Here is a 25,708-nt window from a genome sequence, read left to right on the forward strand (position 1 = left end):
TGCCCGGTGGGGTGGTGGGCGGTGCGGTGGTGACTCATCCCTGTAGGCCCAGCTGTTCCCCAGTTGCAGACCAGTCTGGAAAAAACAAACTGCAGAGAACCCAGCGAGCCCTGGGCTGGATTTCAGCCACAGCTCTGAGTGATGCTAGAACATTGGGCACAAGTCACTGCTGCTCGTGGTGACTACCATTCGGGTCCCCGGGTCCCCATGTGTCATCTGACACTTGAAGCCTGCCTGACTCTGCAGAAAGTCCTGGTTCCCACCCCCACCTCACTGCGTCCCTCCAGTCCCACTTCGCCCCGGGGAGATGCCTGGTGCCCGTCCCATCCCCCCTAGTCCTGCTCTACCCTTCTCAAGCATTGTGAAGACCTGAAAGCCCTCAGTCCAACGTCCTCGGGACGGCACCCTCCCGCGCCCTCCACACCAAGGCTTAGGAGAGGCTCCAGCCGGTTGTCCCGCAGCACCCGGGCTCCTTCCTGCCCCAGGCCCCTGCCGCTGTGGGCCCTGATTCGCCTCAGACAGGACAGCACCAGCCCCACCGATGGGGAGCGGGGCCCTCGGCGCCCGTCTGTAGCCTGAGGCAGCCGGGAGCCTCTGCCACGGGTCCTCACTTGCTAGGTCACCCCAGACGTGGGGCACTCGGCCGGGAACCAACCCTGGACACCCCAGGTTCCCCACCAGCTCATCCAGGAAGGGTCCCACGGTGACAGCTTCTGAGCCGCAGGCTGCCTCATCCCAGGCGGGTCAAGTCCTCAGTCTCTCAAAGCTGCGAAAACTGCTTAGGACCCAGCTCTTCGCCAGAGGACCAGCAACTGAGGGAGAAGGTGGGCGCCCAAAGAACGAGCAAATGAGTTTGTGGAGGCAGGGTGGTCCACACTTGTCATCCCAGCACTAGGGAAGCCGAGGCAGGAGGATTGCCACGGTTTCGAGACCAACCTGTGGGAAGGAAGGAGATAAAGGCAGGAAGAAGAGGAGGCCAGGCCAGGTGTGGAGCATACTCCTGTCATCCCGGCCGGAACTCCATACACACACGCACACACACACACACACACACACACACACACGCACGCGCACGCACACACGCACACACACACACACACGCACACACACACGAGATAGGTCCAGACTACCCTTGTACAGATGGGGAGAAACTGAGTCCTAAACAGAAGGGAGAAATTCTCCCAATGTGTCCGAGCGCCTCCCACCGGGGTTGGCTGGAGGGCCAGGTTGGACAGTTCTCTGCCCCACACTGCGGAAAAGGGCAGAGCCCGCGGGGGGAGGGACTCAGTCCAGCGCTTTTCCTTAGGGAGCCCGGAAGCCCCCGGCAGGGAACCCCAGTGCCGGGTACCCAAGCCCGGGAGGCTCAGGGTTGGCTGTGCGAGCGCGGGTCGGAGCCTCCACTGCCCCGTCCGTCCACAGCCCTGCACGTGGGAGAGAGTGTCCGGCGCCGAGAGTGTCCCGGGGGCCCCCCACCCTCGCCGCCCGCACCCCTGCAGGCCCCGCCAGCCCCAGGGCGGAAAGGGTGCGGGTCGCGCCCGCCTCCCAGGCTGGGGGCGGAGCCGCGCTGACCCCCGGAGCCCAATAAATCCGCGGCGCGCAGACCGGGACCGACGGCAGGACTGGGGCGCGCGCACCGAGCGAGGCTCCCGGGGCGGCTCCGCATCCTCCCCGCACCCAGCCACCTGTCCGCATGGAGGGCGCCGAGGCCGGGGCGCGGGCCACCTTCGGGGCCTGGGACTACGGCGTGTTCGCGGCTATGCTGCTGGTGTCCACGGGCATCGGGCTGTGGGTCGGCCTGGCCCGCGGCGGCCAGCGCAGCGCCGACGACTTCTTCACCGGGGGCCGGCAGCTGGCGGCCGTGCCCGTGGGGCTGTCGCTGGCCGCCAGCTTCATGTCGGCCGTGCAGGTGCTCGGGGTCCCCGCCGAGGCGGCGCGCTACGGCCTCAAGTTCCTGTGGATGTGCGCGGGCCAGCTGCTCAACTCGCTGCTCACCGCCCTGCTCTTCCTGCCCGTTTTCTACCGCCTGGGCCTCACCAGCACCTACCAGGTAGGGCACCGGGGCCCGCGGGAAGGTTCCGGGAAGATGCCGCGGGCGCTGGGCAGGGCCAGGAAGGAGGAAGAGCGAGTCCGGGTCCCACGGCCCGGAGCAGCCTCGGGGCGGTGGCTGCCCGCCGACGCCGGCCCCCGCGCGCGCCCGGGCCCCCCGCCCACCCGCGCCCGCACACGGATCAAACGCCTGCTGCGAGGCCAGGGTCCCGCAGGATTTCCCAACCCTCCAACGCGTAGTGGAGACAGGGTGGCGCCGACTGGGGAGGCTGAGGCAGGAGGATTGCCATGAGTTCCGAGCCAGCCTGGGCTCGTTAGGGAAACCCCAGTCTCAGATCTGCGGGAGCAGTTGGACCACCCTGCAGACGTCCAGCAAGAGTAGTGACACTCCGAGGGCTGGTACCTCAGTCCTCGGTAGCTCAGGCAGGAGGATTGCCTCGAGTTCCGAGGCAGCCTGGTTTACACCGAGAGACCCTGACTCCGTGAGGACAGTGAGGGTGCCGAGGGGTCGTGGCCCGGTGACCCCAGCCCTGGCTCCCTCCGCAGTACCTAGAGCTCCGCTTCAGCCGAGCAGTGCGGCTCTGCGGGACGCTGCAGTACCTGGTGGCCACGGTGAGCAAGCGGCGCGGCCCGCCCCGCCCACAACGCCCCGCCCCGCCCACAACGCCCCGCCCCACCCCGCCCACAACGCCCCGCCCATACCGCCACGCCCACACCGCCCCGCCCACCGGACCCACACCACGCCCCACCACGCCTGGCCCCGCCCCCGCCGGCCCCGCGCCCCGCCCACCGGACCCCCGCCACGCCCACCCCCGCCTGGCCCCGCCCTGGCCCGCACCACGCCCCGCCAGCCCCGCCCACCGGACCCACGCCACGCCCCCGCCTGCCTGGCCCGCGCCACGCCCACACCCACCTGGCCCGCACCACGCCACGCCCCCGCCCGCCTCGTACCGCCTTCTTGCCCTGGGCCCGCCCCCACCCCGCCTGGCCCCGCCCTGGCCCACGCCCATCCCGCCTGGCCCCGCCCTCTTGCCCTGGCCCCGCCCCACCCCGCCTGGCCCGCCCTCTTGCCCTGGCCCCGCCCCCACCCCGCCTGGCCCCGCCCTGGCCCACGCCCCATCCCGCCTGGCCCACGCCCCATCCCGCCTGGCCCCGCCCTCTTGCCCTGGCCCCGCCCCTGCCTCACCGCCCTCCCCACCCGCAGATGCTGTACACAGGCATCGTGATCTACGCGCCCGCGCTCATCCTGAACCAAGGTCTGACTGGCGGGCGGGGGCGGGGCCGGGAGCCCAGGAGCCCAGGCTGGACCTCGCGCGAGCCGGCGGAGAGCCGGAGGCCTGACAGGAGGTGTGTTTTGCAGTGACCGGGCTGGACATCTGGGCGTCGCTCCTGTCCACCGGCGTCATCTGCACCTTGTACACGACCGTGGTGAGTGGGCCACCCCAGACGGGCAGCACCGTCCCAACCCCCGGCCCCCGGCAGCCCTGCCTGCCTGGGCCCCCGCGGCCTCTCAGGCTCACGGGCCGGCGCGCCGGGTGCAGCTGGATCCCGCAGCCCGAGGGGCTCTGCCTCGCCCTGGGCTCCCCGGTCCCCAGCTCTCCCTTTGCAGAGGGAGCTGGCGTTAGCTGGAGCTGGCCACGCTCCGGCCTCGGCTGTGCCGTCTGGGGGCCGCGCTCCGGCCTCGGCTGTGCCCTCTGGGGGCCGGAGAAGGCAGAGATAACCCGCGTGAGACGACAGGTGCAGCTGCCCGGCTGCCGCCACCAGCGCTGGGGAGGCTGAGGTTGGACGCTTGCAGGTTCTGGGCCAGCCTTGGCTACACACGCCCTAGGATAATGAGAACAGATGTTGGCCCGTTGGCCGGCCGGCCGGGCGGGCGCATCTTTCTCGCTCATGGTCTCACTCGGCCGCGGGAAGGCACTGTGCTCCCTTTACAGGTGGGGCTCGGGGGCCTGGGCCCGGCCGGGCCAGGTGGAGTCGCGGCCTCCTCGTGACCCGGTGCCCCGCACGCAGCTCCGGACAGACGCCGGACAGACGCCGGACAGACGCCGTGACGCCCCCTCCCCTCTCGCGCAGGGCGGTATGAAGGCCGTGGTCTGGACAGACGTGTTCCAGGTGGTGGTGATGCTCAGTGGCTTCTGGGTGATCCTGGCCCGAGGCGCCGTGCTCATGGGGGGGCCCTGGAACGTGCTCCGGCTCGCCCAGAACCATTCCCGGATCAACCTGATGGAGTGAGAGACGGGGCCTCACCGCGTAGCCCAGGCTAGCCTCACATCGACGCCTCAGCCTCCCCAGCTCTGTGATGGGGGAGGAGAGTTTCTGAGTCCCCCCTGTGTCCCCCCGCCGCTGTCCCCTCGGGACCCTGGACGGCCGTGGGCGATCCGGGAGGGGACCCCCGGCGCTCACCTGCCCCTCTCCCCGCCCAGCTTCGACCCGGACCCCCGGAGCCGCTACACCTTCTGGACGTTCGTGGTGGGCGGCACGCTGGTGTGGCTCTCCATGTACGGCGTGAACCAGGCCCAGGTGCAGCGCTACGTGGCCTGCGGCTCGGAGGGGAAGGCCAAGCTGTGAGTACGGGGGGCGAGCGGGGCGCGCACAGGCCGGGGTCGGCCGCCCACACTCAGACCCCGGCCCCTGGGTCCCCCGGCCCACACTCAGACCCCCGCCCCGGGGTCCCCCGGCCCACACTCAGACCCCCGCCCCTGGGCCGCCCGGCCCACACTCAGACCCCCGCCCCTGGGCTGCCCGGCCCACACTCAGACCCCCGCCCCTGGGCTGCCCGGCCCACACTCAGACCCCCGCCCCTGGTCCCCGGCCCACACTCAGACCCCCGCCCCTGGGTCCCCGGCCCACACTCAGACCCCGCCCCTGGCCCGGCCGCCCACACTCAGACCCCCGCCCCTGGGCCGCCCGGCCCACACTCAGACCCCCGCCCCTGGCCGGCCGCCCACACTCAGACCCCCGCCCCTGGGTCCCCCGGCCCACACTCAGACCCCCGCCCCTGGGCCCGGCCGCCCACACTCAGACCCCCGCCCCGGGGTCCCCCGGCCCACACTCAGACCCCCGCCCCGGGGTCGGCTGCCCACACTCAGACCCCCGCCCGCCCCCAGGGCCCTGCTCGTCAACCAGCTGGGCCTCTTCCTGATCGTGCTCAGCGCGGCCGGCTGTGGCATCGTCATGTTCGTCTTCTACAAAGACTGCGACCCCCTCCTCAGGGGTGGCATCTCGGCGCCAGACCAGGTGAGCTCGCGCGCCGGATTCCGCCTCCGCCCTCGTCCACCCTGGACGGACGGATGGACGGAGGCTCACCGTGGGTCACCGTGGGTCACCGTGGGCCACCGTGGGTCACCGTGGGGCAGCAGGGGGCAGCGGGGGCCATCGTGGGGCAGCGTGGGGCAGCGGGGGCCATCGTGGGGCAGCGGGGGCAGCGGGGCCATCGTGGGGCAGCGGGGGCAGCGGGGGCCATCGTGGGGCAGCGGGGGCCATCGTGGGGCAGCGGGGGTCACCGTGGGGCAGCGGGGGCCATCGTGGGGCAGCGGGGGTCACCGTGGGGCAGCGGGGGCCACCGTGGGGCAGCGGGGGCCACCGTGGGGGCAGCGGGGGCCGTGCCCGCCAGCCTAGAGTCACAAAGATGCCCCCGAGGACAGCAAGGCCGAGGAGACCCCGGGCCTGCACGACAGGACACGTAACGACAGCAGCCGGACCGCTGAGACAGGCGCCCGGGTAGCTCAGGCTGGCCTAACTCACTATGTAGCCGAGGCTGGCCTGCCCGGGACACGGGAAACAGAGAGAAACCGCCCCCCGTGCCCCGTGGGTGACGCAGAGCCCTGTGTCCCGCAGTACATGCCGCTGCTCGTGTTGGACATCTTTGAGGACCTGCCCGGGGTCCCCGGGCTCTTCCTGGCCTGTGCCTACAGCGGCACCCTCAGGTGAGCGCCCTGCTCGGCCCCCGGCCGTGGCTCAGCCCTGGGGGGGCTCTGATCCACACTGACCGGCCATCTCCCCACGGACGCCAAGCTCTGCCCGTTAACCGTGGAGGAGGGCCGCAGCGGGACGGCGTCCGAGGGCCGGCACCCGGGCAGCTGCCCTGTGCCCTGAGGCCCTGGTCCTCCTGCACCCGCAGCACAGCGTCCACCAGCATCAACGCCATGGCGGCCGTCACCGTGGAAGACCTCATCAAGCCGCGGATGCCCGGCCTGGCCCCTCGGAAGCTTGTCCTCATCTCCAAAGGGCTCTGTGAGTTTGGGGGGGCCGGGGTGGGGGCCGGGGTGGGGGCTCCGCTGACTCGCCGCCCCCCCCACCCCTGCAGCCCTCATCTACGGCTCCGCTTGTCACCCCCCCCCCCCCCGCAGCCCTCATCTACGGCTCCGCTTGCCTCACCGTGGCCGCTCTGTCCTCGCTGCTGGGAGGCGGGGTCCTCCAGGTGAGACCCAACCCCACGGGCCCTGCACCCCAACATGAGTCCCAGCCGAGGCTCGGGGAGGCGCCCAGGCCGCTGGGGACACAGAGGGGTGGGGCTTGGCTGGTGAGCGCCTGTCATCCCAGAGGCCGAGGCAGGAAGGTGAGGCGTTCAAGGCTAGCCTTAGCTACACAGAGGGGTCGAGGGAGGGTGTACCTGGGCCCTGTCACTGTCCCTGCCCACCAGCCTCCGGGGACAAAGAGGATCGGGGAAACTGAGTCCTGCGAGGTGGTGGCTGAGCCCGGCCTCCCTCCGCCTGCCTCCCAGGGCTCCTTCACCGTGATGGGCGTCATCAGTGGGCCGCTGCTGGGCGCCTTCACGCTGGGGATGCTGCTCCCGGCCTGCAACACGCCGGTGAGTGGGGGGCGTGGGCGTGGTCACGCCGGTGAGTGGGGGGCGTGGGCGTGGTCACGCCGGTGAGTGGGGGGCGTGGTCCTCGGGGCGTGGTCCGGAAGCGCCGCCCCTCACGATGGCCCCGCCCCCAGGGCGTCCTGTCCGGGCTGGCCGCAGGCTTGGCTGTGTCCCTGTGGGTGGCCGTGGGGGCCACACTGTATCCACCCGGGGAGCAAGTCATGGGGGTGCTGCCCACCTCAGCCGCCGGCTGCACCAACGCCTCGGTCCTCATGGGCCCACCCGGAGCTGCCAACGCCTCCAGCAGGGTCCCCAGGTGAGCAGCCCGGGTCGGGGTCCAGGGTGTCAACAGGCAGGGACCCGGGAAAGAGCGTTCCTAGGGGGAAAACAGTCTGTGCAAAGGCCCTGGGGCCACGGTCGGATTCCGGAGGCTACGGGGATGTGAGCTGAGTTATCAGAAGGACGGAGGGGCCGAAGACAAAGGAATTGCCTGGCTTTTGGCTTTTTTTTATTTAATTTTATTTTAATAGTTGGAGACAGAGTCTCAGGTAGCCCAGGCTGGCCCCAGAACTCTCTGAACAAGCCCATGATCCTCCTGTTTCCACCTGTTGCATGCTGGGATGGTGGGTGTGGCCCAACATGTCTGGCTACTTTTTTTTTTTCAATGATTTTTTGTTTGTTTGTTTGTTTTTCGAGAGAGCGTTTCTCTGTGTAGCTTTTCCTGGAACTCACTCTGTAGACCAGGCTGGCCTCAAACTCACAAAGATCCGCCTGCCTCTGCCTCCTGAGTGCTGGGATTTTTTTTAATTGGCCATTCAGTTCTTTATTAGACCATCAGGTGTTTTAGACAGGCACAGTAACACAGTTTCACAGAGTTAAACAAATGCAACATAAACAAAAGTAACACACCTTAAAATAATAGTCTACAACAGAGAAAGAACAAAAGAACAGCAAATCCTGCATTGTTACAGGGTTTTACACAATGTTGAATGCTTTCTATATTCTTGGAGGAGGTCTGGCTGGCATGGATTCTCCCATGAAGTCTGGTTACTGTGTTGTAACTTGGCTTTTTTTTTTTTTTTTTTATGCCGAATGCCATTTATTGAAGGAGGGAGGAAGTCTTCAATACAGGCTTACAGCACAATGGGAGAACCCCGGAGGGCAGAAGTTCGCTACCAATGTTCCGAGTGCTGGGATTAAAGGCATGTGCCACCACCGCCCAGCGTCAATGATCATATTTTTTATTGGGATGTAATTAACATCCTATACAACTAGCCATAAAAACTTAGGTTTAGCTGGCACAACCCTGTCTAAAGATGGAGGCAGCAGGTGAAACCATAGATCATCCTTGCTGCAGAGTTAGTTTGAAGACAATTTGGGCTACATTAATAAATTAAAATTTTTAATTCTCCCAACTTCTGTGAGGATCCATATTTTGAGCTTGTGGATTGATCTCTTCTGGGCTTTTCGAAATAACAAAATCTTAGAATATATGGGCTTTTGTGTCTTGACTTGTTTAGAAAGTTCATCCATGAACCATCTTACAAGGACTCCAACGTACAGTAAGGCTCGATAAGGAAGGGAATGGCTCAGTTGCCTTTAGCCTACTGGCTATGGGTGTGATAGGACCTCTGTTGGTCTTTTCTGTGTCGAACACACAGATTGCAAGCCCAGTGCCACTTTGAGATCTTTGGCAGCAATTAACCATGCAGCTCACACACGATTGAGCCTGTATGATAAGGAGTATTCAGAGATGGGTAAAGCCTGGGGGGGGCGCTCACCCACCTAAGACAGAGTGCCTGTGTGGCCTGGGCAGGCGTCTCCATGATGGGTAAGGTGACCTGCTGACGTCCCACGCAACCTAAGTCAGAAGCTCATTTTTTAGTAAAAGGGGCACCTGTAGGTCCCTGGCCCCCATTTTGGGTAACTGTTGCCTTGCTTGCTGACCTTGACCTTGATATCCTCCCTATGCTAATTCCCTGCCGGGTTCCACCTTCCTGAATTCTTAAGGGAAGTTCCTTGTCTGTGTATCCTGAATAATGGGTGTTAACAGCTTAGATGCAAGATTGTAAAACATCGGGAGCCAACTTCTGCCCTCCGGGATTCTCCCATTGTGCTGTAAGCCTGTACTTAAGACCTCTTTCCTCCTTCAATAAACAGCATTCAGCATTAAAAAAAAAAAAAGAAATGGTGATAAAAGTCAAAAAAAAAAAAGTTCATCCATGATTATCTGTGACTGGAGGATATACCATTGTTTTTTTCCCTTTTTGTGGTTGAGTAATATTCCATTGAATAGATATACCACATGTGTGTAACTGCTCATCAGTTAATGGACATGTGGGTGGTGTCCTGGTTGGGGCTGTTGTGAACAGAATTTCAATAAACCTTTGTGCACAAAGCCAAGTGTGCATAAGCTTCTCCTCCCAGCACTCAGGAAGCTGTGACTTCATGGCCTTCTTGGACAACTTAGCTAGGCCTTGTCTCAAAAGGAGGCCTGGACTGGGATGAGTTCAGTGGTTGAGCATTTTCCTAGCATGGGAGAGGACCTGGGTTCCTCCTAGAAAAATAAGAAGAGAAAATGCTCCATGGCCATCTGAAACCTTCGAGGCTTGGTCAGGTCCTGGTGGCGTTTCTCTGTGCCTGACCAGAAGGGTTTTTTCCTAAGCAATCAGTTTCGTTAATTCCAGGATGAATGGGGAGCCATGGTGGGCGGGGAGACCTGGCTCTGCACAGGTCCGAGTGGCGGCTGAGCTGACGGGGTGGGCGGAGTGTGTGCTGTGGACAGATGGCATCTCCATGCCTCCTCTCCCCCCAGCTCTGGAGTGGACGCAGGCCGCCCTGCTCTGGCTGACACCTTCTACGCCATCTCTTATCTCTACTACGGGGCTCTGGGCACGCTGACCACCATGCTGTGTGGGGCCCTCATCAGCTATCTGACGGGTGAGTGAGGGCCTCCACCGAGGTCAGCCGTTCATCCTCCTGCCTCCATCCCGACTCCCCAAAAGGAGAGCTGGAAGGGGTCCCCAACGGCTGTGAGCTGGCACATTCCATCATCCCGAGACACCCTACGCCCCATGAGGCCGGCTCTGTTTTGCAGACGTGGGAACTGAGGCAGGTTCCTCCGGGAGAGTCCCAGCTAAGGCCCAGGGATGCGGGGCGCTGTCCGCGGTCCTGAAACCAAATCTGCGTGGGGAGGCTCCTGGGCCCCACAGATTTCTGTTTGCTTGGGTTTGAGATGGGGAGTGGGGTCCTCATTCTGTAGTTCAGGCTGACCCTCACACTGGTGACAATCCTCCTGCCTCAGCTTCCTTAATGCACCCATGCCATGCTTCTCTTGATTCACATATTTCCTTTTGAGACAGGGTTTCATGTTGTAGCCCAGGCTAGCCTCAAATTCATTATGTAGCCGAGACAGACCTTGAGCTCCGGATCCTCATGAGAGCATGCACTGCCATGCCTGGTTTACGTGTTCTGGGGACGGGAGCCAGGGCTCCGTGTGTGCCGAGTAAGCCCCTCTGCCGCTGAGCTGCGAATCCATTGGTGACCGACCACGGCCCCAGCCTGGGTCGCCGCGCTCTGGTAGAGCGAGTTGACGCCCGCGGGTCTGCTGACCTTCTAGACACTAGGGTTGAAAGTTTGTGGGCTGAACGCTGGACACTCCCAGCTTGCTGAGAGATGGTACCCACCAGTGATACCAACACTCTGGAGGCAGAGGCAGGAGTTCCAGGACAGACCCTGTCTCAAAAAGAGAAAAACAACCTGAGCTAAAGCCAACCCGCCTCCTCCGGAGTGGGCGACCATTGGGTGGCCTCGGGGCTGGACGAGCCGATCCTGAGTTCCTGTGCTCTGTCCCTCAGGCCCCACCAAGCGCAGCTCCCTGGGCCCCGGACTGCTGTGGTGGGACCTCGCCAGGCAGACGGCGTCCGTGGCCCCGAAGGAGGACGCCGCCACCCTGGAGGACAGCCTGGTGAAGGTCAGATCCAGCTCGGATGGTTGGGCACCAGGGGACCCGGCGGGTGCAGCCTCAGGGGCCGGGCAGAGTCCTCTCCCCGGTCACAGCTCTCCCTTTCCCAGGGGCCGACACAGATGAGCACTGTCTATTTTTATCATATCTGTTTTTTTAAACAATTATTTCCTGCCTGTGGCGGGGGAAACTGGTTTCCACTCGAGAGACACTTCTGAAGAATATTCTTAAGATAACATTACTTAATTCAGAATTACATAAGAAACAGGGGGGGGGGGACTGGGCTGGAGCCGAGCCCGGGGACTGCAGAGCCCATGCCCCAAAAGTGGGAGACGCTGTCACCTCCTGAGAGACCAGAGTGACACAAACAAAGGCTTTCCAGCAGGTGACACCAGACAGGAATGCAAAGTGCAACCCGAGGCCTCCAGGGCCCATGAGAGCCTGCCTCAGTGACAGTGAGAGGGGCAGCGGCCGCCGAGGACCCGGCCCCTGCCCGGCACCCGTGTCTGTAGCTCCAGGGGTCTCCTGGCCTCCGCAGGCGCTGGGCACGCACACACACGCCAGCCAAACACCCATATCCATAACATAAAATAATAATAATAATGTTATGAGCCTGGGTGCGGGCCTGGTGGTTAGGGTTAGGGTTAGCACTGAGGCAGGAGGATCACCGCAAGTTGGAGGCTCCCCTGGGATGCAGACCCTGACAGCCTGAGCATGCGCACCACCGGGCGGTGGCGGCTGGGTGGGCCCCTCTGCACGTAGCCGACCTGGCCCTCTGCTTTCTCCCAGGGTCCGGAAGACGTCCCTGCTGCGACCAAAAAGACGCCTGGCCTGCTGCCCGGCGGCGACGAGGCCCACCCGCTGTCCCCGGGCCGCGATCTCGAGACCAACCTCTGAGGGCGGCGCCCCGAAGGCCAATCGCGGGCCGCGGGCCGGCAGCCTCCTCTCTGATTGGCTGGACGGGAGCGTGCCCAGAGGCTCGGCTGACACTGGCCCGCCCCCTCCCCGTCCCCGGGTCCCACGCGTCCCCGGGTCCCACCCGCCCGCAAACCAGGCCTGGAACCTTCGGACCGTGTAGAGCTGCGGCCCGCGCTTGCGAAGGCCCCGCTGCTCCTGACAGGCTTGCCGGCTGAGCCGCCAGGGCCCATTTCACAGGCAGAGAAACTGAGGGCTGTCAACCCGACACCGGGCAGGCCCAAGTTCAGGGGCATCCTCGGCTACACAGTGTACGCACAAATGTAGGTTACCTGGCCTGTACCTTGCAGGAAGGGCTTGCTCAGCACACAGTAGGCCCGGGGTCCCAGCCCCACCACCGCAAAGGAGTTTTTTTAAAACAGTGGAAGGGACGCAGACACAGGGAAACCGAGGCAGAGAGAGTGGGGTGTCTGCAGGACACCGAGCCCCCAGGGTGCGGAGCGGCCGGGGAGTGCCGCGGGTTCGATTCTCAGAGCCCCAGGAGACACTCGGACATGGTGACACCTCGATGTGGACTTGTGGTTTGCAGAACTCTCAGAGAACGTGCTTCTGTGATCAGCCACCCAGCCTCCTCCTCACAGCTTCCACGAGCCCCGTGTATGCCGTCTCCCCGTCTCCCACGCTTCCCACCCTTCACGCCTGGGTACGCGCTAGGCAAGCGCTCTACCACTGAACTGCACGCTTAGACCTCCATAGTTTTTGTTTTTGTTTTGGACACAGGGTCTTAAGGAAGTCTGGCTGCTGTCTTCTGATCTCTCCATACTTTTGTGTATATCAATATTTCACTCTTTTTCAATGCCAACTAGTATTCCATTGTATGGACATACCACAATCTGTCACTCATTCCCAGCAGGTGGATAGCTAGATTGTTTCCAGCTTTTGTCTACAGTGAATAAAATTGCTGTGGGTGTTCATGTGCAATGGCGTGTGACAATCAATCGGCTATCAGTATCTGGGCTCCACATCTGTGCAGTCCATGAACCCATAGATGGAAAATATTTGAAAAAAAATTTTATCATTGAACATATTTTGGGCAAATAGTGTAAGAAATGTCTACAGAGAGAAATGCACACTCTAAGTTAGGGAGTCTACAGGAGCAAGCCAGCCATGTTGACACATACCTGTGATGCCAGCCTTCAGAAAGCTGAGGCAGGAGAGATGCTATGAGTTCCAGACTCGTATGGGCTATGGAGTGTTTTCCTGTCTCAACAACAGGCAAACAGGCGGACAGATGGACAGCTGGTGTCCTGACCTGGTGAAGATTTGTCGCCATGCCAAAGGCTCTGTCCCCAGCACAAGAAAGTCTGGAAGACTGTAGGAGGGAGGGCTCTGGGCAGACAGGGTGTGTGGGGGCCCTGAGCAGGCACCACGTCCCGGAAGCCACACCCCTCAGGCCACCACACCTCAGTTTCTCCTGAGGAACTTGTTTAGTCGGTGGCCGTGGCCAGGCGGGCTCCTATGGCAGTGGATGTTTATCTTGGGGGGCAGGACTGAGGGAAAGGCACATGCAGGCTGGCCTCCCACTGGCTCTGTAGCTCAGGATGACCTTGAGTACCTGATCTTCCTCCTCAGTGTTCTTACCAAGCAAGAAGCTCAGAAGCCTTCCCACATCCTCTCCCCCAGGACCCCACCATTCCCTTATTTTATCTGTCTGTTTATTTGTTGGTTTTCTGAGACAAAGTCTCCTGGTATAACCCAGGCTGGTCTTGAACTCACAGAGACCCGCCTGCCTCTGCCTTCAGAGTGCTGGGGTTAAAAGTGCCAGGCCCCATGCCCAGCCATCACTCCCTGAGGTTTTAAAAAAGGTTGTTGCCTTTGTTTGTGTGTGTGCAAACGCACACCAATGCGGGCGTTCGCAAGCCAGAAGACAGCTTGCAGGACGTGGCTTTCTCCTTCCACCGTGTGAGACTGGAGGATCGAACTCAGGCTCTCAAGCTTGGCAGCAAGCTCCTTTACCTGCTGAGCCCTCTCAATGGCCCTCTTCACCCTGGTTCACCCTGGCCTCGATTCTTTTTCTTATCTCAATGGCAAACATGCCCAGAGCAGCGTTAACTGACAGCCAGGGCGGGGGCAGCCCTGCCGCCCCTGGAATCTATATCATGTCTGTCCTTCAGTCACCTGACACAAGGCTGGCAGCCGGATCCGCTCCCTGGCTCCCATCAGCCTGATTTCCCCGGTTCCTCATTTAGCACAAAGGCTTTCCATCTCTGAAGGGCTGTGGGATGTTATCTGCTCCTCAGCACGGGGAGCTGCTCTTGGGGAATTTTTCCTCCTCTTGGGCTTGAATGACCCAGGCCTCGGAGCCCCAGGGTCCCCTGGTCCCTGGGATAAAATCCCATATGCCTCCGTCCCGTGTCCTTCGCAGCTGCCTCCAATCTCCTAATATTGTTTTTAGCATTTCTGCACGCACAGGCCCCTGGCTGTTTTGTGCGCCTCTCTCCTGTGGTGGGGCTCTTTTGAGCAGGAATTCTAGAAGCTCGGTGGAAGCTCCACCTGCTGACTCACCAGACTCTGGCGACCCCTTCAAGAACTGCCTGCTGCCCTCCGGGACAGCACAGAGCCCTGGCCCCCCTCTCCTGCCCCCGCTCAAGAGCCAGCTGGGGCCCTCCCCTCCAGGGCTCCTCTGCTGGCCTGGCATCCTTGGCTGCGGCCAAGGGCCTGCTGACATTCCTGTGAGCTCTGGGGCAGCAGGGCGCCGGCAGGAAGCCAGGGGGGACGGGGCCACAGCAGACAGGAAGCAGTTAAGTTCCTTGGCAGCATCGGCCGCAGGCTTGGCTGCCTCCAGGACACCTGTGATGCAGAAATGCAAGCACCACCCAGCCGAGTGGTCCACATCTGTCCTCCCGGCACAGCGCGGGGAGGCAGAGGTAGGAGGACCAGAAGCTGAAGGTGTCATCCACGGCTTCATGGAGAGTATCAAGCCAGCCTGGGCTACCTGAGACTGTCTTAAGTCCTAGACAAATTCAATATTCAAGACCTGCCCACAGTGGGGCCTCACAGCGGAGGAAGTATTGGGGTTCCCTCAGAACTGGGGCTCCACACACACAACATCATCCACTGGAATCTCTGGTCCTCCATATTGTTTTTACCAAGACCTGCTGAGGCCATGGTTACTTAGCGGGAGCTGAAATCATTGCCCTGGGAACACAAAGCCTGGCCGGACCCTGCTCTGTGCTTTGCTAAAAACCCGGCATCCAGAGTGGGGAACTTGGCTCTGCAGCCGAGCGCCTGCTGGTCACGTGTGAGGAGAAGGGATGACCTGAGCTGATCTAGCTACAGTGGGTGTCCAAGGTGTTAGCCTTGAGTTCAAAGCCCCGGTTCTCGCACCTCAAGCCCAGTGATGGACACAGAATGCTGTCTGCTCCTTGATGGGGTGGATGGTTTTCTCGAATTCATCCATCATGGGTGGGTGAGCCTGGACCCTCAGGACTTTTAACAAGCTTCAAGAGCAACCTCACCCCACCATTTCTTCTGGAACAAAAATAAAAAAACAAATCCTAAGGGCTGGAGAGACGGCTCAGTGGCTAAGAGCACTGGCTGCTCCTGCAGAGGACCCAGGATCCGTTCCCGGCTGCCTCATAGTTCCAGGGCATCTGATGCCATTTCTGACCTCTGCAGGCACCTGGTACACATGTGCACGTGATTAAAAATAACAAAATAAACATGTTTTTAAAAAAACTTTCAAAATGAATAAGATTAACATTTATTGAGCTGGACAAGGTGGTACACACCTTTAATCCCAGCACTCGGGAGGCAGAGGCAGGCAGATCTCTGTGAGTTTGAGGCTAGCCTGGTCTACACTGAGTAAGTTCCAGGACAGCCAGGGCTACACAGAGAAACCCTGTCTTGAAACAAACAAACAAAAAAAAAAAAAAAAAAAAAAAAAAAGGGAAGAAAGAAAGGAAGGAAGGAAGGAAGGGAGGGAGGGAGGTGGGGAGGTGGGGAAGAAAGGGAAAGGGAGGCAGAGTGTGGGGTTGTTTGGGGCTCCTCAGGTCCGCCACTGGAGCGGTGCTTGTCCAGAGAGACCCACAGGGTGTGTGATGCCGGCAGAGAGTCTGCAGGTTACCCCCATATCAGCAAGCACACAGCCCACATTATCCAGGGCAGCAGATTGCAGCTGGAGAGAAGAGGGGTCAACCCCAGAAAGCAAACAGGCCCTTGGCCTCTGCTTTGTGTCCCCAGAGGCCTTGTCACATGCTGGGCTCCGTGCCCATCCAGCCCACCTCGCATCAGGCTCCAGGGCGGCTGCTGGATCTGGTCCTTTCTCAAACATTTGTTTTGAGACAAGATGTCTGCAGGTGAGTCACAGCCAGGACGGCTGAGGGGAGAGGGCCCTGGCAGGGCCCCAGTTGCACAGGCCCCAGGGCCAGATGAGAATCTGGGGTCACTGAGGAGGGACCAGCACAAGGCTGTGTCAGGCCAGGGGGCCAGGAATGCTCAAGGATTCCCATCCTGGGCTCCGGGAGGAACCTGACATACACTACCCGGGTGACAGCCACAGGCACACAAGTCCCCAGAGCAAGAGACTCCACTGACTTGAAAAGTCCAGAACAGGCCAGGGTTGGGGTGAGTGCCAACAGTTGGCGGTGGAGCCTTCTGGGACTTGGCAGAGGTGACAGGTCCCTAGAAAAGAAGATGCCAAGTCCCTGCAGACTGGGCACCATGGTACGTTTCATTTTACATTTTTCATCAACTTTGATCGAATAAACCAGGCCGAGGGGCCGGAGAGACAGCCCAGCAGCCAGAGCACAGGCTGCTCGACAGAGGACCAGAGTCTGGCTCCCAGCACCACATGGAGGATCACAACTGTCCGTGACCCCAGCTGAGGGGATCTGACACCCTCCTCTCACCTCGGGGGGGCACCGAATGCACGTGGCACACGACAGACACGCAGGCAACATTTAAAAAACAAAACACACCAGGCATGCCGCTGCCATCTCGCACGGGGACATGGAGAGAGACAAGAAGCCCCTCGGGGACTTGCTGACCAGTCTCGCTACACTGGTGACCCCCGGGTGCATTGGGAGCCTCAAAAGAGGGAGGCAGAGGGGGAGGGAAGCTGCCCAGCGCCAGCCTCTGGGCTCCACACACACCGAACACAATAGAAAAGTCGGGCGGTGGTGGCGCAGGCCTTTAACCCCAGCAGAGGCAGAGGCAGGTGGGTCTCTGAGTTCGAGGCCAGCCTGGGCTACAGAGTGAGATCCAGGACAGCCAGGACTACACAGAGAAACCCTGTCTCCAAAAATCAAAAACAAAACCAAGAAAACTATAGCAACAAAAATAAAATCAAAGCCCGGCTTGGTGCACAGTCATCTCAGCACTGGAGAACTTGAGGCAGGAGGATTGCCACAAGTCCCAGGCCAGCCTGGGCTGCAGTGAGAGACCCCTGTGAGGAGGTCCTGACCCGGCCTGACCCCGCCCTGTGAGGGGTCCTCCAGGGTCCCCCGGCGCAGTGAGCAGGCGGTGACAGTCGCCCAGAGTCTCTGCCTTTACCAGAGACTCATCGGACTCGCATCAGCGGAACTGACTCCATTCTCTCCTCCTTTTTTCCCACGTCCCCTACTTGGGATGGAGCTGGGCGCAGCCCCAGGCTCTCGGGGATCCCGGGCGGCCCCAGGCCACCCCGCCTGTCTAGCGTGAGATAGCCCGGTTTGCTCCGGCTGGCCTCGCTGGCCGGGCAGCCGACCTCGGAGCGCTTCACGGGCAGGAGATTAAGGCCCAGACGAATTTCGCAAGCGTGTGAAAATGTACCTTTTGGGAGGAGCGAACACAAGGTTCCCAAGGTGCCCTGCGGGGCGGTGGCTTCAAGCGGGGACGTTAGGACCCCTCCTCCCCCGCCTCTTCTCCCTACTCCTAGTTTTTGAGGTGCTGTGGTCCCCCAATCCGGGCCGTCATCATGCTTGGCCAGCACGGTGCCACTGGGGTCTGTGAACCGGGTCTGTTCCCAGGATGTGCTGTGAGGGCGGCGTCTCAGCAGCCCTGCTGTGATCGAGGGGAACCGTGCGCACCGGTTCCCACCGTGGACTGGTGTTTAAAGCCGTGGTACGGGGCCTCTGTGTTTAGCCGGACTGGAGTCGGCTGGCTGCCTGGTCAGGCTGCCCGCAACTGAAGACGCACGGCTGATTTCCGGCTGGGCAGGAAGCCCCACGCCTGTCACTGCGGACGCGGGCAGCGTGGACACCAGGGTCCGGGGACAGCGTGACCTGCACAGCCAAACCAACTCCCGGCACGCGGGAGGCAGAGGCAGGGGGATCTCTGTGAGTTCCAGGACAGGTGCCAAGGCTACACAGAGAAACCCCGTCGAAAGAAAGACAGACAGACAGACAGGGTGGCGGAGGGCTCAGTGCACGCAGTGCTTGAGCTCGGTCGGCAGAGTGCTCACCTAGCGTGCACGAAGCACTGGGTTTCAGCCCCGACCTAATGGGGTGCGCGGGGCTCAACCTCGCCCTGCTGGGCAGCGGCCTCCGCGGAGGATCCGCCCCCGGGCCCCGCCCCCAACCCCGGGCCCGCCCCTCCCAACCCCGGGCCCCGCCCCTCCCAACCTCGCCCCGCCCCCGGGCCCCGCCCCCACCCCAGGCCCCGCCCCTCCGGCCGCCGCCCCCGGGCCCCCGCCCCGCCCCCTCCCCAACCCGGGCCCCGCCCCCTCCCAACCCCGGGCCCCGCCCCCTCCCCAACCCCGGGCCCGCCCCCTCCCCAACCCCGGGCCCCGCCCCCAGCCCAGGCCCCGCCCCCGGCCCCCGGCCCCGCCCCCCGTCCCCCGTCCCCCGCCCCCGGGCCCCCAGACCCCGGCCCCCCGGCCCCTGCCCCCCGCCCCCGTCTCCAATCCCCGGGGTTTGCCGCGGTCTCCGCGCTCTCTGCCGTTCACACAGAGCGGGGAAGCTGACGGCAAACCCCGGCTTCACCAGGCCCTCGTTTGCTTTCCCCGGGGTCGCCCACGCGGCTGCCATTCCCCGGGGCCCGGCGAGCCCTGCCGTCCCTAGGGCGGGGCAAAGAACACTGCTCTGCCTTTGCCCTGAGCGGGGGCCGCCATCCTGCCCAAGTGCCAGGAACCCCGGCCGCATCCCCGCGTGGGCCGCGGGCGCCCCCTGGCGGCCGGGCAACCAAGTCCGGGCCGCCGCCCACAGATCCCGTGTGACGCCGGCGCTGCCATCTTTTCTCCGGGCAGCGACCAGCTTGGTAAGGTCACTGCCGTGTACTGCGGCTTTGTCTTCCGTCTTTGTCCACCAGTATCTGAAATGAGGCCGTAAAATCGCAGTTCGAGGCGCTTTTTGCTTGGAAAACAGAGGAAAACCTGGCAGCACCGGGTGAGACTTCGGCTCGGCGGAAAGCCGCTCGCTGTCGCCTCTACCATGATGGCGGCGCCGGAACACGTCACGAGCGGCGCGCCGCCGAGGGCCGAGTGCGCAGGCCCCGTGACGTCACCGACACGCGACCGGGCCGGTGCCGGGGGAAGAGGTAGGAGCGGCTGCGGCGCGGGCGGAGCCGGGCTGCGGGGCTCGCCGGGCGGGCGCGGCTCGACCTGGGGTCCTCCCGCGGGCCGGCGGCGCCGGAGATGGGCGCCCGGGGGTGGGCGCGCCCGGCGCGGCGGGGAGCGGAGCCCGGGCCCGGCCTGGAGGGCGTCCTGGCGGAGGCGGGGGCGCTGCCGCGACCCTTGTCCCCGGCAGCCGCGGGAGCCACGTGGGATTGTTTGGACCCCCGGGCTCACTTTGTGGCCTAGGCTGCCTGGAACTCGGCGTCGTCCTCCTGCCTCAGCTTTGCCGAGCGGTGGGTGCCAGGCGTGCGGCCGCGGTGCCCGGCCTGGGGGCGTCCTTTCTGTGGTTGTCATTGCCTCGGTGGTCGGGAGCCGAGGTGGCGGCGCGCGCCCTGTGCGCGCGCCCTGTGCCTTCCTGCGCCCCACCTGCCGAGACGGTTTGCTAAGTGGTAAATAAACAGCGGCCGCTCAGGGCTGCGAGTCCCAGGCCAGCCCGGGCAGGACAGCGGGGCTCCGTCCGGAGGAGGAAGCCGCCCGCCCCCGGGTGTCCTAGGAAGAACTCCCCGGCCGTCGTCCCCACTGCGCGCACCTGCTTGAGCAGGGTCTCACTGTGGCCCAGGCCGCCCTGGACCGGCAGGGCCTCTGCATGCCCCCCCCCCCCGCCGGTCCAGTCGGCCCTTACTGGGTTGGAAAGGGGACGTAGGCCGGGCGCGGTGCATGCTGTCGCCCCAGCGCGGCTGAAGCAGGGGCTGGACACCCGGTGTGAAGGTCCTGGGGCGCAGGGGTGATCGGTGTCTGAAGGCGCAGATGGAGGCAGGTGCGGCTGCCCCGGGGGGACATTCGGAGACTCCATGGAGCGGAGTTGGGTACCTCAGTTTCCCCAGTGTCCGGGAGACTGGCCTCGCTTCCGAACGTGTTCCTGGGAGCCCCAGAGGGGCCGGCGGGATTCAGGATCTGTTCGGGGTCCCGCTGGGGAGTCTTGGGCAGGCAGGGGTTCTGGTCCCTGCCCCGCAGCGGGGTGAGTTTGTGTGCGCGTCGGTTCTGCGGTGTCCCTGATGAGGGACCCAGGCTGCCCTGGTCCCCGCTGTGCTCCGTCCCTGTCTGATGGGCTGTCTGAAGCAGGACAGGTCCTAGGAGCCAGGTCAGGGCCTGCCGCCCCAGCACGAGCTAGCCTCATGTCACACGCACACGAGCGCGCGCACACACGCGCGCACACACACCCCTGTTCCGGGCCACCTCTGGCCAGTAGGGCAGGGCCCTCACTGCTGTTAGGAATGGAATGGTTTTGACCACGTAGCCAGCTCTCAGGACCCCTGCCCACATGGTGACTGCACCCAGCTGTGCCCACAGTGCCTAGCCCAGCCCTCACTCACCCACAGCAGCTGAACGGGGCTTTGTAAGCCAGATAGGAGTGTGCCCTGAGCCCTGCCACCCTCTCTTTCCCACTCCTCACTCCCCGCTGGAGCCTCCGAGGACCCCTGTAAACATACAGCCTCCTTCCCGCCACAGGACCTTTGCACGCTCCGAGCTGTCTGCCGGGAATCCCCTCCTGATAGGCTCCATAGCTATGGATGCACAGGGTTTCCAGAAGGGCCAGAAAGAGGGGACTTCGCACACAGAGGGCTGGAGGCTGGTGATATCCTGGTGATCCTGGGCCACAGAGTCCTCTCATTTTCCTGCACTGAGCTGGAGATGGGGGAGGCGGAGAATGTTCCAGAATAGAGCACTAGGCAGTCTGGAAATCTCAGGCCCAGCATGCTGCTGCAGGCCCTGGGCAGAGGGGTTCTGCAGTGGGGGTATTTCGGCTGTGGTTGCTTTTGGACTCATTGTGTAGCCAAGATGGCCTGAAATGGGTGATCCTCAGGCCACAGCCTCTCAATCGTTTGGATCACAGGTAAACCCCACCACACCTGATACCCCACGCATACCCTCCCCTCACCTGAAGGCCAGACTCCTCAGCTTGTCTGCTTACACTGGGGATGACTGAACCACCCCACAATTAAGGTTCTGGAGGCTTAGAGTTGAGTCAGTCACCATACAGTGCCTCCCCAAGGCACCTCTGGGTGTCTTTCCATCTGGTGGGATCCAGTGTGAGCCTCTGTAGGGTGACCCCATCTGCACAGATTTCTGAGTGAGGGAACTCAAATTTGCAACTTAGAACAGGGTTCCCAGATGTCAGTGGGAGGTGCTGTGCAGGGCTCCACTACAGTGTGATTTGGAAAAGCCAAGGATGGACACCGGCGGTGACCAGATACACCCAGTACGGCATACGCTACCATAGACTATCGCTCGCACTCCATGCTGAGCCACAGCAGCCAGAGGCCGAGTGCTGTATAAACTTGATGGGAGATGTCTCCACAGACAAAGTGAGAGGGAAGTGGGCCGGGGCAGGGGACACAGGTGGGTCTCCTGGACGAGGCATTGGTAGTCTTCGTACTACAAGGTGTTGCTGGAGGGCTTCTCTCCAGGTTCCACCAAGCCCCGCAGTCCCACCATCCAAGTATAAAATAATCACTCAGACGCGTATATTACTTACAAACTGTATGGCCGTGGCAGGCTTCTTGCTAACTGTTCTTATATCTTAAATTAACCCATTTCCATAAATCTATACCTTGCCACGTGGCTCGTGGCTTACCGGCGTCTTTACTTGTTGCTTGTCCCCTTCTTCCTGTTTCCCCAATTCTCCTCTCTCCTTGTCCCGCCTTTACTTCCTGCCTGGTCACTGGCCATCAGTGTTTTATTTATATAGAGCGATATCCACAGCAACAATGTAATTGTAGTTAAAAAAATATTTCACGAGGCCAGCCTGCGCTACAGAGCGAGATCCAGGACAGGCCCAAAGCTACACAGAGAAACCCTGTCTTGAAAAAAGAAAAAAAATTTCAAAAGGTTCAGGAGAGACTCAGCAGTAGATCCCTGCCTAGAATCCCCAGTGAGGGGCTGGGGGCGTGGCTCAGGGTGGAGCCCCGTCTAGAATCCCCAGTGAGGGGCTGGGGGCGTGGCTCAGGGTGGAGCCCCTGCCTAGGATCCCCCAGTGAGGGGCTGGGGGCGTGGTCAGGGTGGAGCCCCGCCCAGGTTGTGTGGGCTGAGGGTTACAACTCTAATGTGAGAGCAAAGGCTGCTGGGGGCGTGTGTGCCCCGCCCCTTTGCCATCCCTGCGGCCGCCAAGGGTTGTGTTGTGCAGTCAACCTAGGCTACACATGGAGAGCTTGTCTTTGAAAAACCGCTTCTGTGTATGGTCTGTAAGTCATGGGGTGGGTGCTGGCCGCCTCCCATCCCCTCTTTCCGGTGTCCTGCAGCCTGCTGAGGGATGCCCAAGAAGTTCCAGGGCGAGAACAGCAAGTCGGCAGCTGCCCGAGCACGGAGGGCTGAAGCCAAGGCGGCAGCTGATGCCAAGAAACAGAAGGAGCTGGAAGATGCTTACTGGAAGGATGAGGACAAACACGTGATGCGGAAGGAGCAGCGCAAGGTGGGTGGGGCGGGCCTGGAGCGGCTCTAGGTCTCGGTGGCGGGATGGGACCAGCTGGAGCGGCCTCCTGCCTTTGTACCTTGGAGCCCGGGTCCCCAATTCGCTGGTGTGGTGTTCAGGGCCGTGCTGACAGGTCAGCCCGCCAGGTGGCCCTGCTGGGCTGGTGAGATGCCCTTCGGCTTCCTTGGCCCGGGTTTGTGGCCCAGGCGGGATGCCTGCGCCGGCCTCTCCTGACTCAGCTCGGGTACTCCAGGCCCAACACCACGATCAGATACCGATGACTACTTGGTCCTGGGCTCTTGGAACTTTCCGGAAACTGTTCCTTCTCTGGGGGCAGGATCTGCCGGCACCCAGCCCGGCCAGGCCCTCTGCCCCCGGACAGAAGAGGTCCCAGGACCAGGAGTGGGGTCTTCGGAACCTGTGGGGAATGGAGGGCAGAGGAGCCTCAGGACGATGCTGCCTCTGGCTTAGGGAGAAACTGAGGCAGACTCCTGCAGCTGCCCTCAAATACCTTTGACTGCGAACCCAGACAGGCTTTCTTGCCCCGCGTTTGGGGCAGAGGCTCACGAGTACCTCGTGAGTCATTTTCGCTGCCCAGGTCCATCTGCAGCAGGTGCCCGGGGCGGGGGTGGGGAAGAAGGACCAGCACCATTTGGGTGCCACCCTCGGGGCTCCGGCGGCCTCCGGACAGATGCAGCCTCCCGGGGTGACGCTGATGCTGTCGTAGGAGGAGAAGGAGAAGAGACGCCTGGAGCAGCTGGAGCGCAAGAAGGAGACGCAGCGGCTGCTGGAGGAGGAGGACTCCCGGCTCAAGGGCGGCAAGGCCCCGCGCGCGGCGCCGCCGGCCAAGGTCACGCGCGCGCAGATCGAGGACTCGCTGCGCCGAGAGCAGCGCGCCGAGCCAGGTAGGCGCGGGCCAGCGCGTGCGTCCCTAAGGACCTGGCCCACGCCGCGTGCTCACGCCCGTCCCTGTCCCCACAGTGGAGAAGGCCAAGAGCCACCTGGAGGTGCCGCTGGAGGAGAACCTGAACCGGCGCGTGCTGGACGAGGGCAGCGTGGAAGCTCGCACCGTGGAGGACGCCATCGCCGTGCTCAGGTGGGCGGGGCCTGCGGGGCGGGGCGGGGCCTGCGGGCGGGGCGGGGCCTGCGGGCGGGGCTCTGGGCGCTGACTCCAGGCCCCACAGTGTGGCAGAGGACGCGGACCGGCACCCCGAGCGCCGCATGCGCGCGGCCTTCACCGCGTTCGAGGAGGTGCAGCTGCCGCGACTGAAGCAGGAGAACCCCAACATGCGGCTGTCGCAGCTGAAGCAGCTGCTGAAGAAGGAGTGGTTGCGCTCCCCCGACAACCCCATGAACCAGCGTGCGCTGCCCTTCAATGCGCCTAAGTGACGGAACCAGGCTCGAGTCCAGCTTGTCCAGGTCCAGCTCATCGGGGTCCAGGCGTCCCCTCCAGCCAGGCCTGCCTGGGTCCCAGGGAGTCCCGAGCCTGGGACACTCCCGGCTGCGCCCTCAGTCACCCTCAGCAATCCAGAGGGTCCCCGCTCTGAGCAACACCTAGCCCCTGTGCGCCCCATGGAGCCCGGCTGAGCACCCCGCCCAATAAAGGCTGTGCTGAGGCTGCCTGCGGCCATGTCCACATGTGTGGCGGGGACCTCTGGTGGAGGGAGGGGCTGCGTGACGACCGCGGCCGAGCCACTGGACCGCAGGCCACGGTGATTGGGAAGACTACCCCAGCCTGAGGGGTGAGGCGGGTTTCTCCAGCTGACGGTCAGGGAGGAGCAGGAGGGGCTGGGCTGGGCTGGCGGAGCTGGCAGGTGGAGGCCATTGGCCCTGAGAGGGAAGAGTATAGGATTTGAACCCGGAACTGCCTTCTCTAGCTGCGTGAACCCTGAAGAGCAGAGAGGGAGTCTGGGGGACCCACCAGCCTCTGTAGGCAGTGAAAACCGCATGCCAGGACGTGGAAGGCTGCGCTATACCCTGGCCACGGCCCTGTCGGCTGGACAGGCAGTGTGGTGGGGGCGGGGCATGGCAATCGGCAGCTCTTACTGAAGAATGGCGCTGACTCCGGCTGGACGCCGGCCCAGTGTCCTAGGGCATCAAGACGGCCCATCATGAAGATAACGGCACGCGGGTGCGGTGGGTGGAGGGATTTATCAGGTCCTGCCGTGGTGACACCTCACACACGAAGCCGTCACCTGCCACTTGCTCCCTTCTCACCCCCTATTTTTTTCTTGGATTCTACACAGCAACTGTGTCACCCTCAAGACCGGTGATCTATCCGTTCCTTGTACCAAGAAATATGTGGGTCCCTGCAGGTGTCCCCAGCTTCCAAAGGGCCAGGACTGCAGTGAAGGGCGCTGGTTTTGATCAAATGTAAATCTCAGGAAGTGGGGCTTTGAAGAGTGTGAAAGTTCCCCACCCCATCAGAGAGGAGGACCCACTGACGAAGGCCTCGCCTGCCCTTAAAGCAGAGTGTTGAAGGGACGCGGCTGGAATGGTCTGGGGTGGAAAGCCGCGGGAAACCAGTGTGGCGGGATGGGTCGGGGACATGGCCGAGCGACAGCACTTGGCTGCATGTGTGAGACCCTGGGCTCAGCCCCGGACTGGAAAAGAAATCCTAAACTAGGCATGGGGGGGGCACACGCCGGTCACCCCAGCACTCGGGGGTGCACACGCCCGTCACCCCAGCACTCAAGGCACACGTCCGTCACCCCAGCACTCGGGGGTGCACACGTCCGTCACCCCAGCACTCGGGGCGCACGCTCGCCACCCCAGCACTCGGGGTGCACACGCCCGTCACCCCAGCACTCGGGGGTGCACACGCCCGTCACCCCAGCACTCAAGGCACACGTCCGTCACCCCAGCACTCGGGGGTGCACACGCCCGTCACCCCAGCACTCGGGGGTGCACACGCCCGTCACCCCAGCACTCGGGGGTGCACACGCCCGTCACCCCAGCACTCAAGGCACACGTCCG

General features: G+C 62.8%; 2 protein-coding genes across 5 annotated transcripts; both read left to right on the forward strand.

Annotated features, from left to right (window-relative positions):
* Nucleotides 1–1,690: 1,690 nt before the first annotated feature.
* Slc5a5 (solute carrier family 5 member 5) lies at nucleotides 1,691–12,713 on the forward strand. The gene is made up of 15 exons (XM_028862591.2): nucleotides 1,691–2,047; nucleotides 2,593–2,658; nucleotides 3,251–3,302; nucleotides 3,407–3,474; nucleotides 4,120–4,274; nucleotides 4,470–4,610; nucleotides 5,154–5,283; nucleotides 5,884–5,972; nucleotides 6,167–6,279; nucleotides 6,396–6,466; nucleotides 6,770–6,856; nucleotides 6,988–7,169; nucleotides 9,669–9,793; nucleotides 10,711–10,826; nucleotides 11,607–12,713. The coding sequence occupies exons 1-15, from the start codon at nucleotides 1,691–1,693 to the stop codon at nucleotides 11,712–11,714; spliced, it is 1,860 nt and encodes a 619-aa protein (XP_028718424.1). The 3' UTR covers nucleotides 11,715–12,713.
* Nucleotides 12,714–19,153: 6,440 nt separating this feature from the next.
* On the forward strand, nucleotides 19,154–24,358 carry Ccdc124 (coiled-coil domain containing 124). Of its 4 annotated transcripts, none has more exons than XM_028862584.2 (5): nucleotides 19,154–19,247; nucleotides 22,563–22,732; nucleotides 23,460–23,637; nucleotides 23,714–23,828; nucleotides 23,917–24,354. In XM_028862584.2, the coding sequence occupies exons 2-5, from the start codon at nucleotides 22,574–22,576 to the stop codon at nucleotides 24,119–24,121; spliced, it is 657 nt and encodes a 218-aa protein (XP_028718417.1). In that variant the 5' UTR covers nucleotides 19,154–19,247; nucleotides 22,563–22,573; the 3' UTR covers nucleotides 24,122–24,354. The 4 variants fall into 4 exon arrangements, with proteins under 4 accessions (XP_028718417.1, XP_028718419.1, XP_028718418.1 ...); XM_028862586.2 differs by lacking the exon at nucleotides 19,154–19,247 and adding an exon at nucleotides 19,395–19,556 and having other exon boundaries at nucleotides 23,917–24,358; XM_028862585.2 differs by lacking the exon at nucleotides 19,154–19,247 and adding an exon at nucleotides 19,612–20,080 and having other exon boundaries at nucleotides 23,917–24,358.
* The last annotated feature ends 1,350 nt before the right edge of the window (nucleotides 24,359–25,708 follow it).

The sequence above is a fragment of the Peromyscus leucopus genome, chromosome 17 (assembly GCF_004664715.2).
Source record: "Peromyscus leucopus breed LL Stock chromosome 17, UCI_PerLeu_2.1, whole genome shotgun sequence".
Classification (NCBI taxonomy): domain Eukaryota; kingdom Metazoa; phylum Chordata; class Mammalia; order Rodentia; family Cricetidae; genus Peromyscus; species Peromyscus leucopus.

Bases quoted from the DNA above. Each gene is read 5' to 3' on its own strand.
- Ccdc124 (XM_028862584.2), top strand. From the start codon at position 22,574: ATGCCCAAGAAGTTCCAGGGCGAGAACAGCAAGTCGGCAGCTGCCCGA. The intron at 22,733-23,459 runs GTGGGTGGGGCG...ATGCTGTCGTAG, and splicing joins TGCGGAAGGAGCAGCGCAAG to GAGGAGAAGGAGAAGAGACG. The intron at 23,638-23,713 runs GTAGGCGCGGGC...CTGTCCCCACAG, and splicing joins AGAGCAGCGCGCCGAGCCAG to TGGAGAAGGCCAAGAGCCAC.
- Slc5a5 (XM_028862591.2), top strand. From the start codon at position 1,691: ATGGAGGGCGCCGAGGCCGGGGCGCGGGCCACCTTCGGGGCCTGGGAC. The intron at 5,284-5,883 runs GTGAGCTCGCGC...TGTGTCCCGCAG, and splicing joins GCATCTCGGCGCCAGACCAG to TACATGCCGCTGCTCGTGTT. The intron at 9,794-10,710 runs GTGAGTGAGGGC...TCTGTCCCTCAG, and splicing joins CCTCATCAGCTATCTGACGG to GCCCCACCAAGCGCAGCTCC.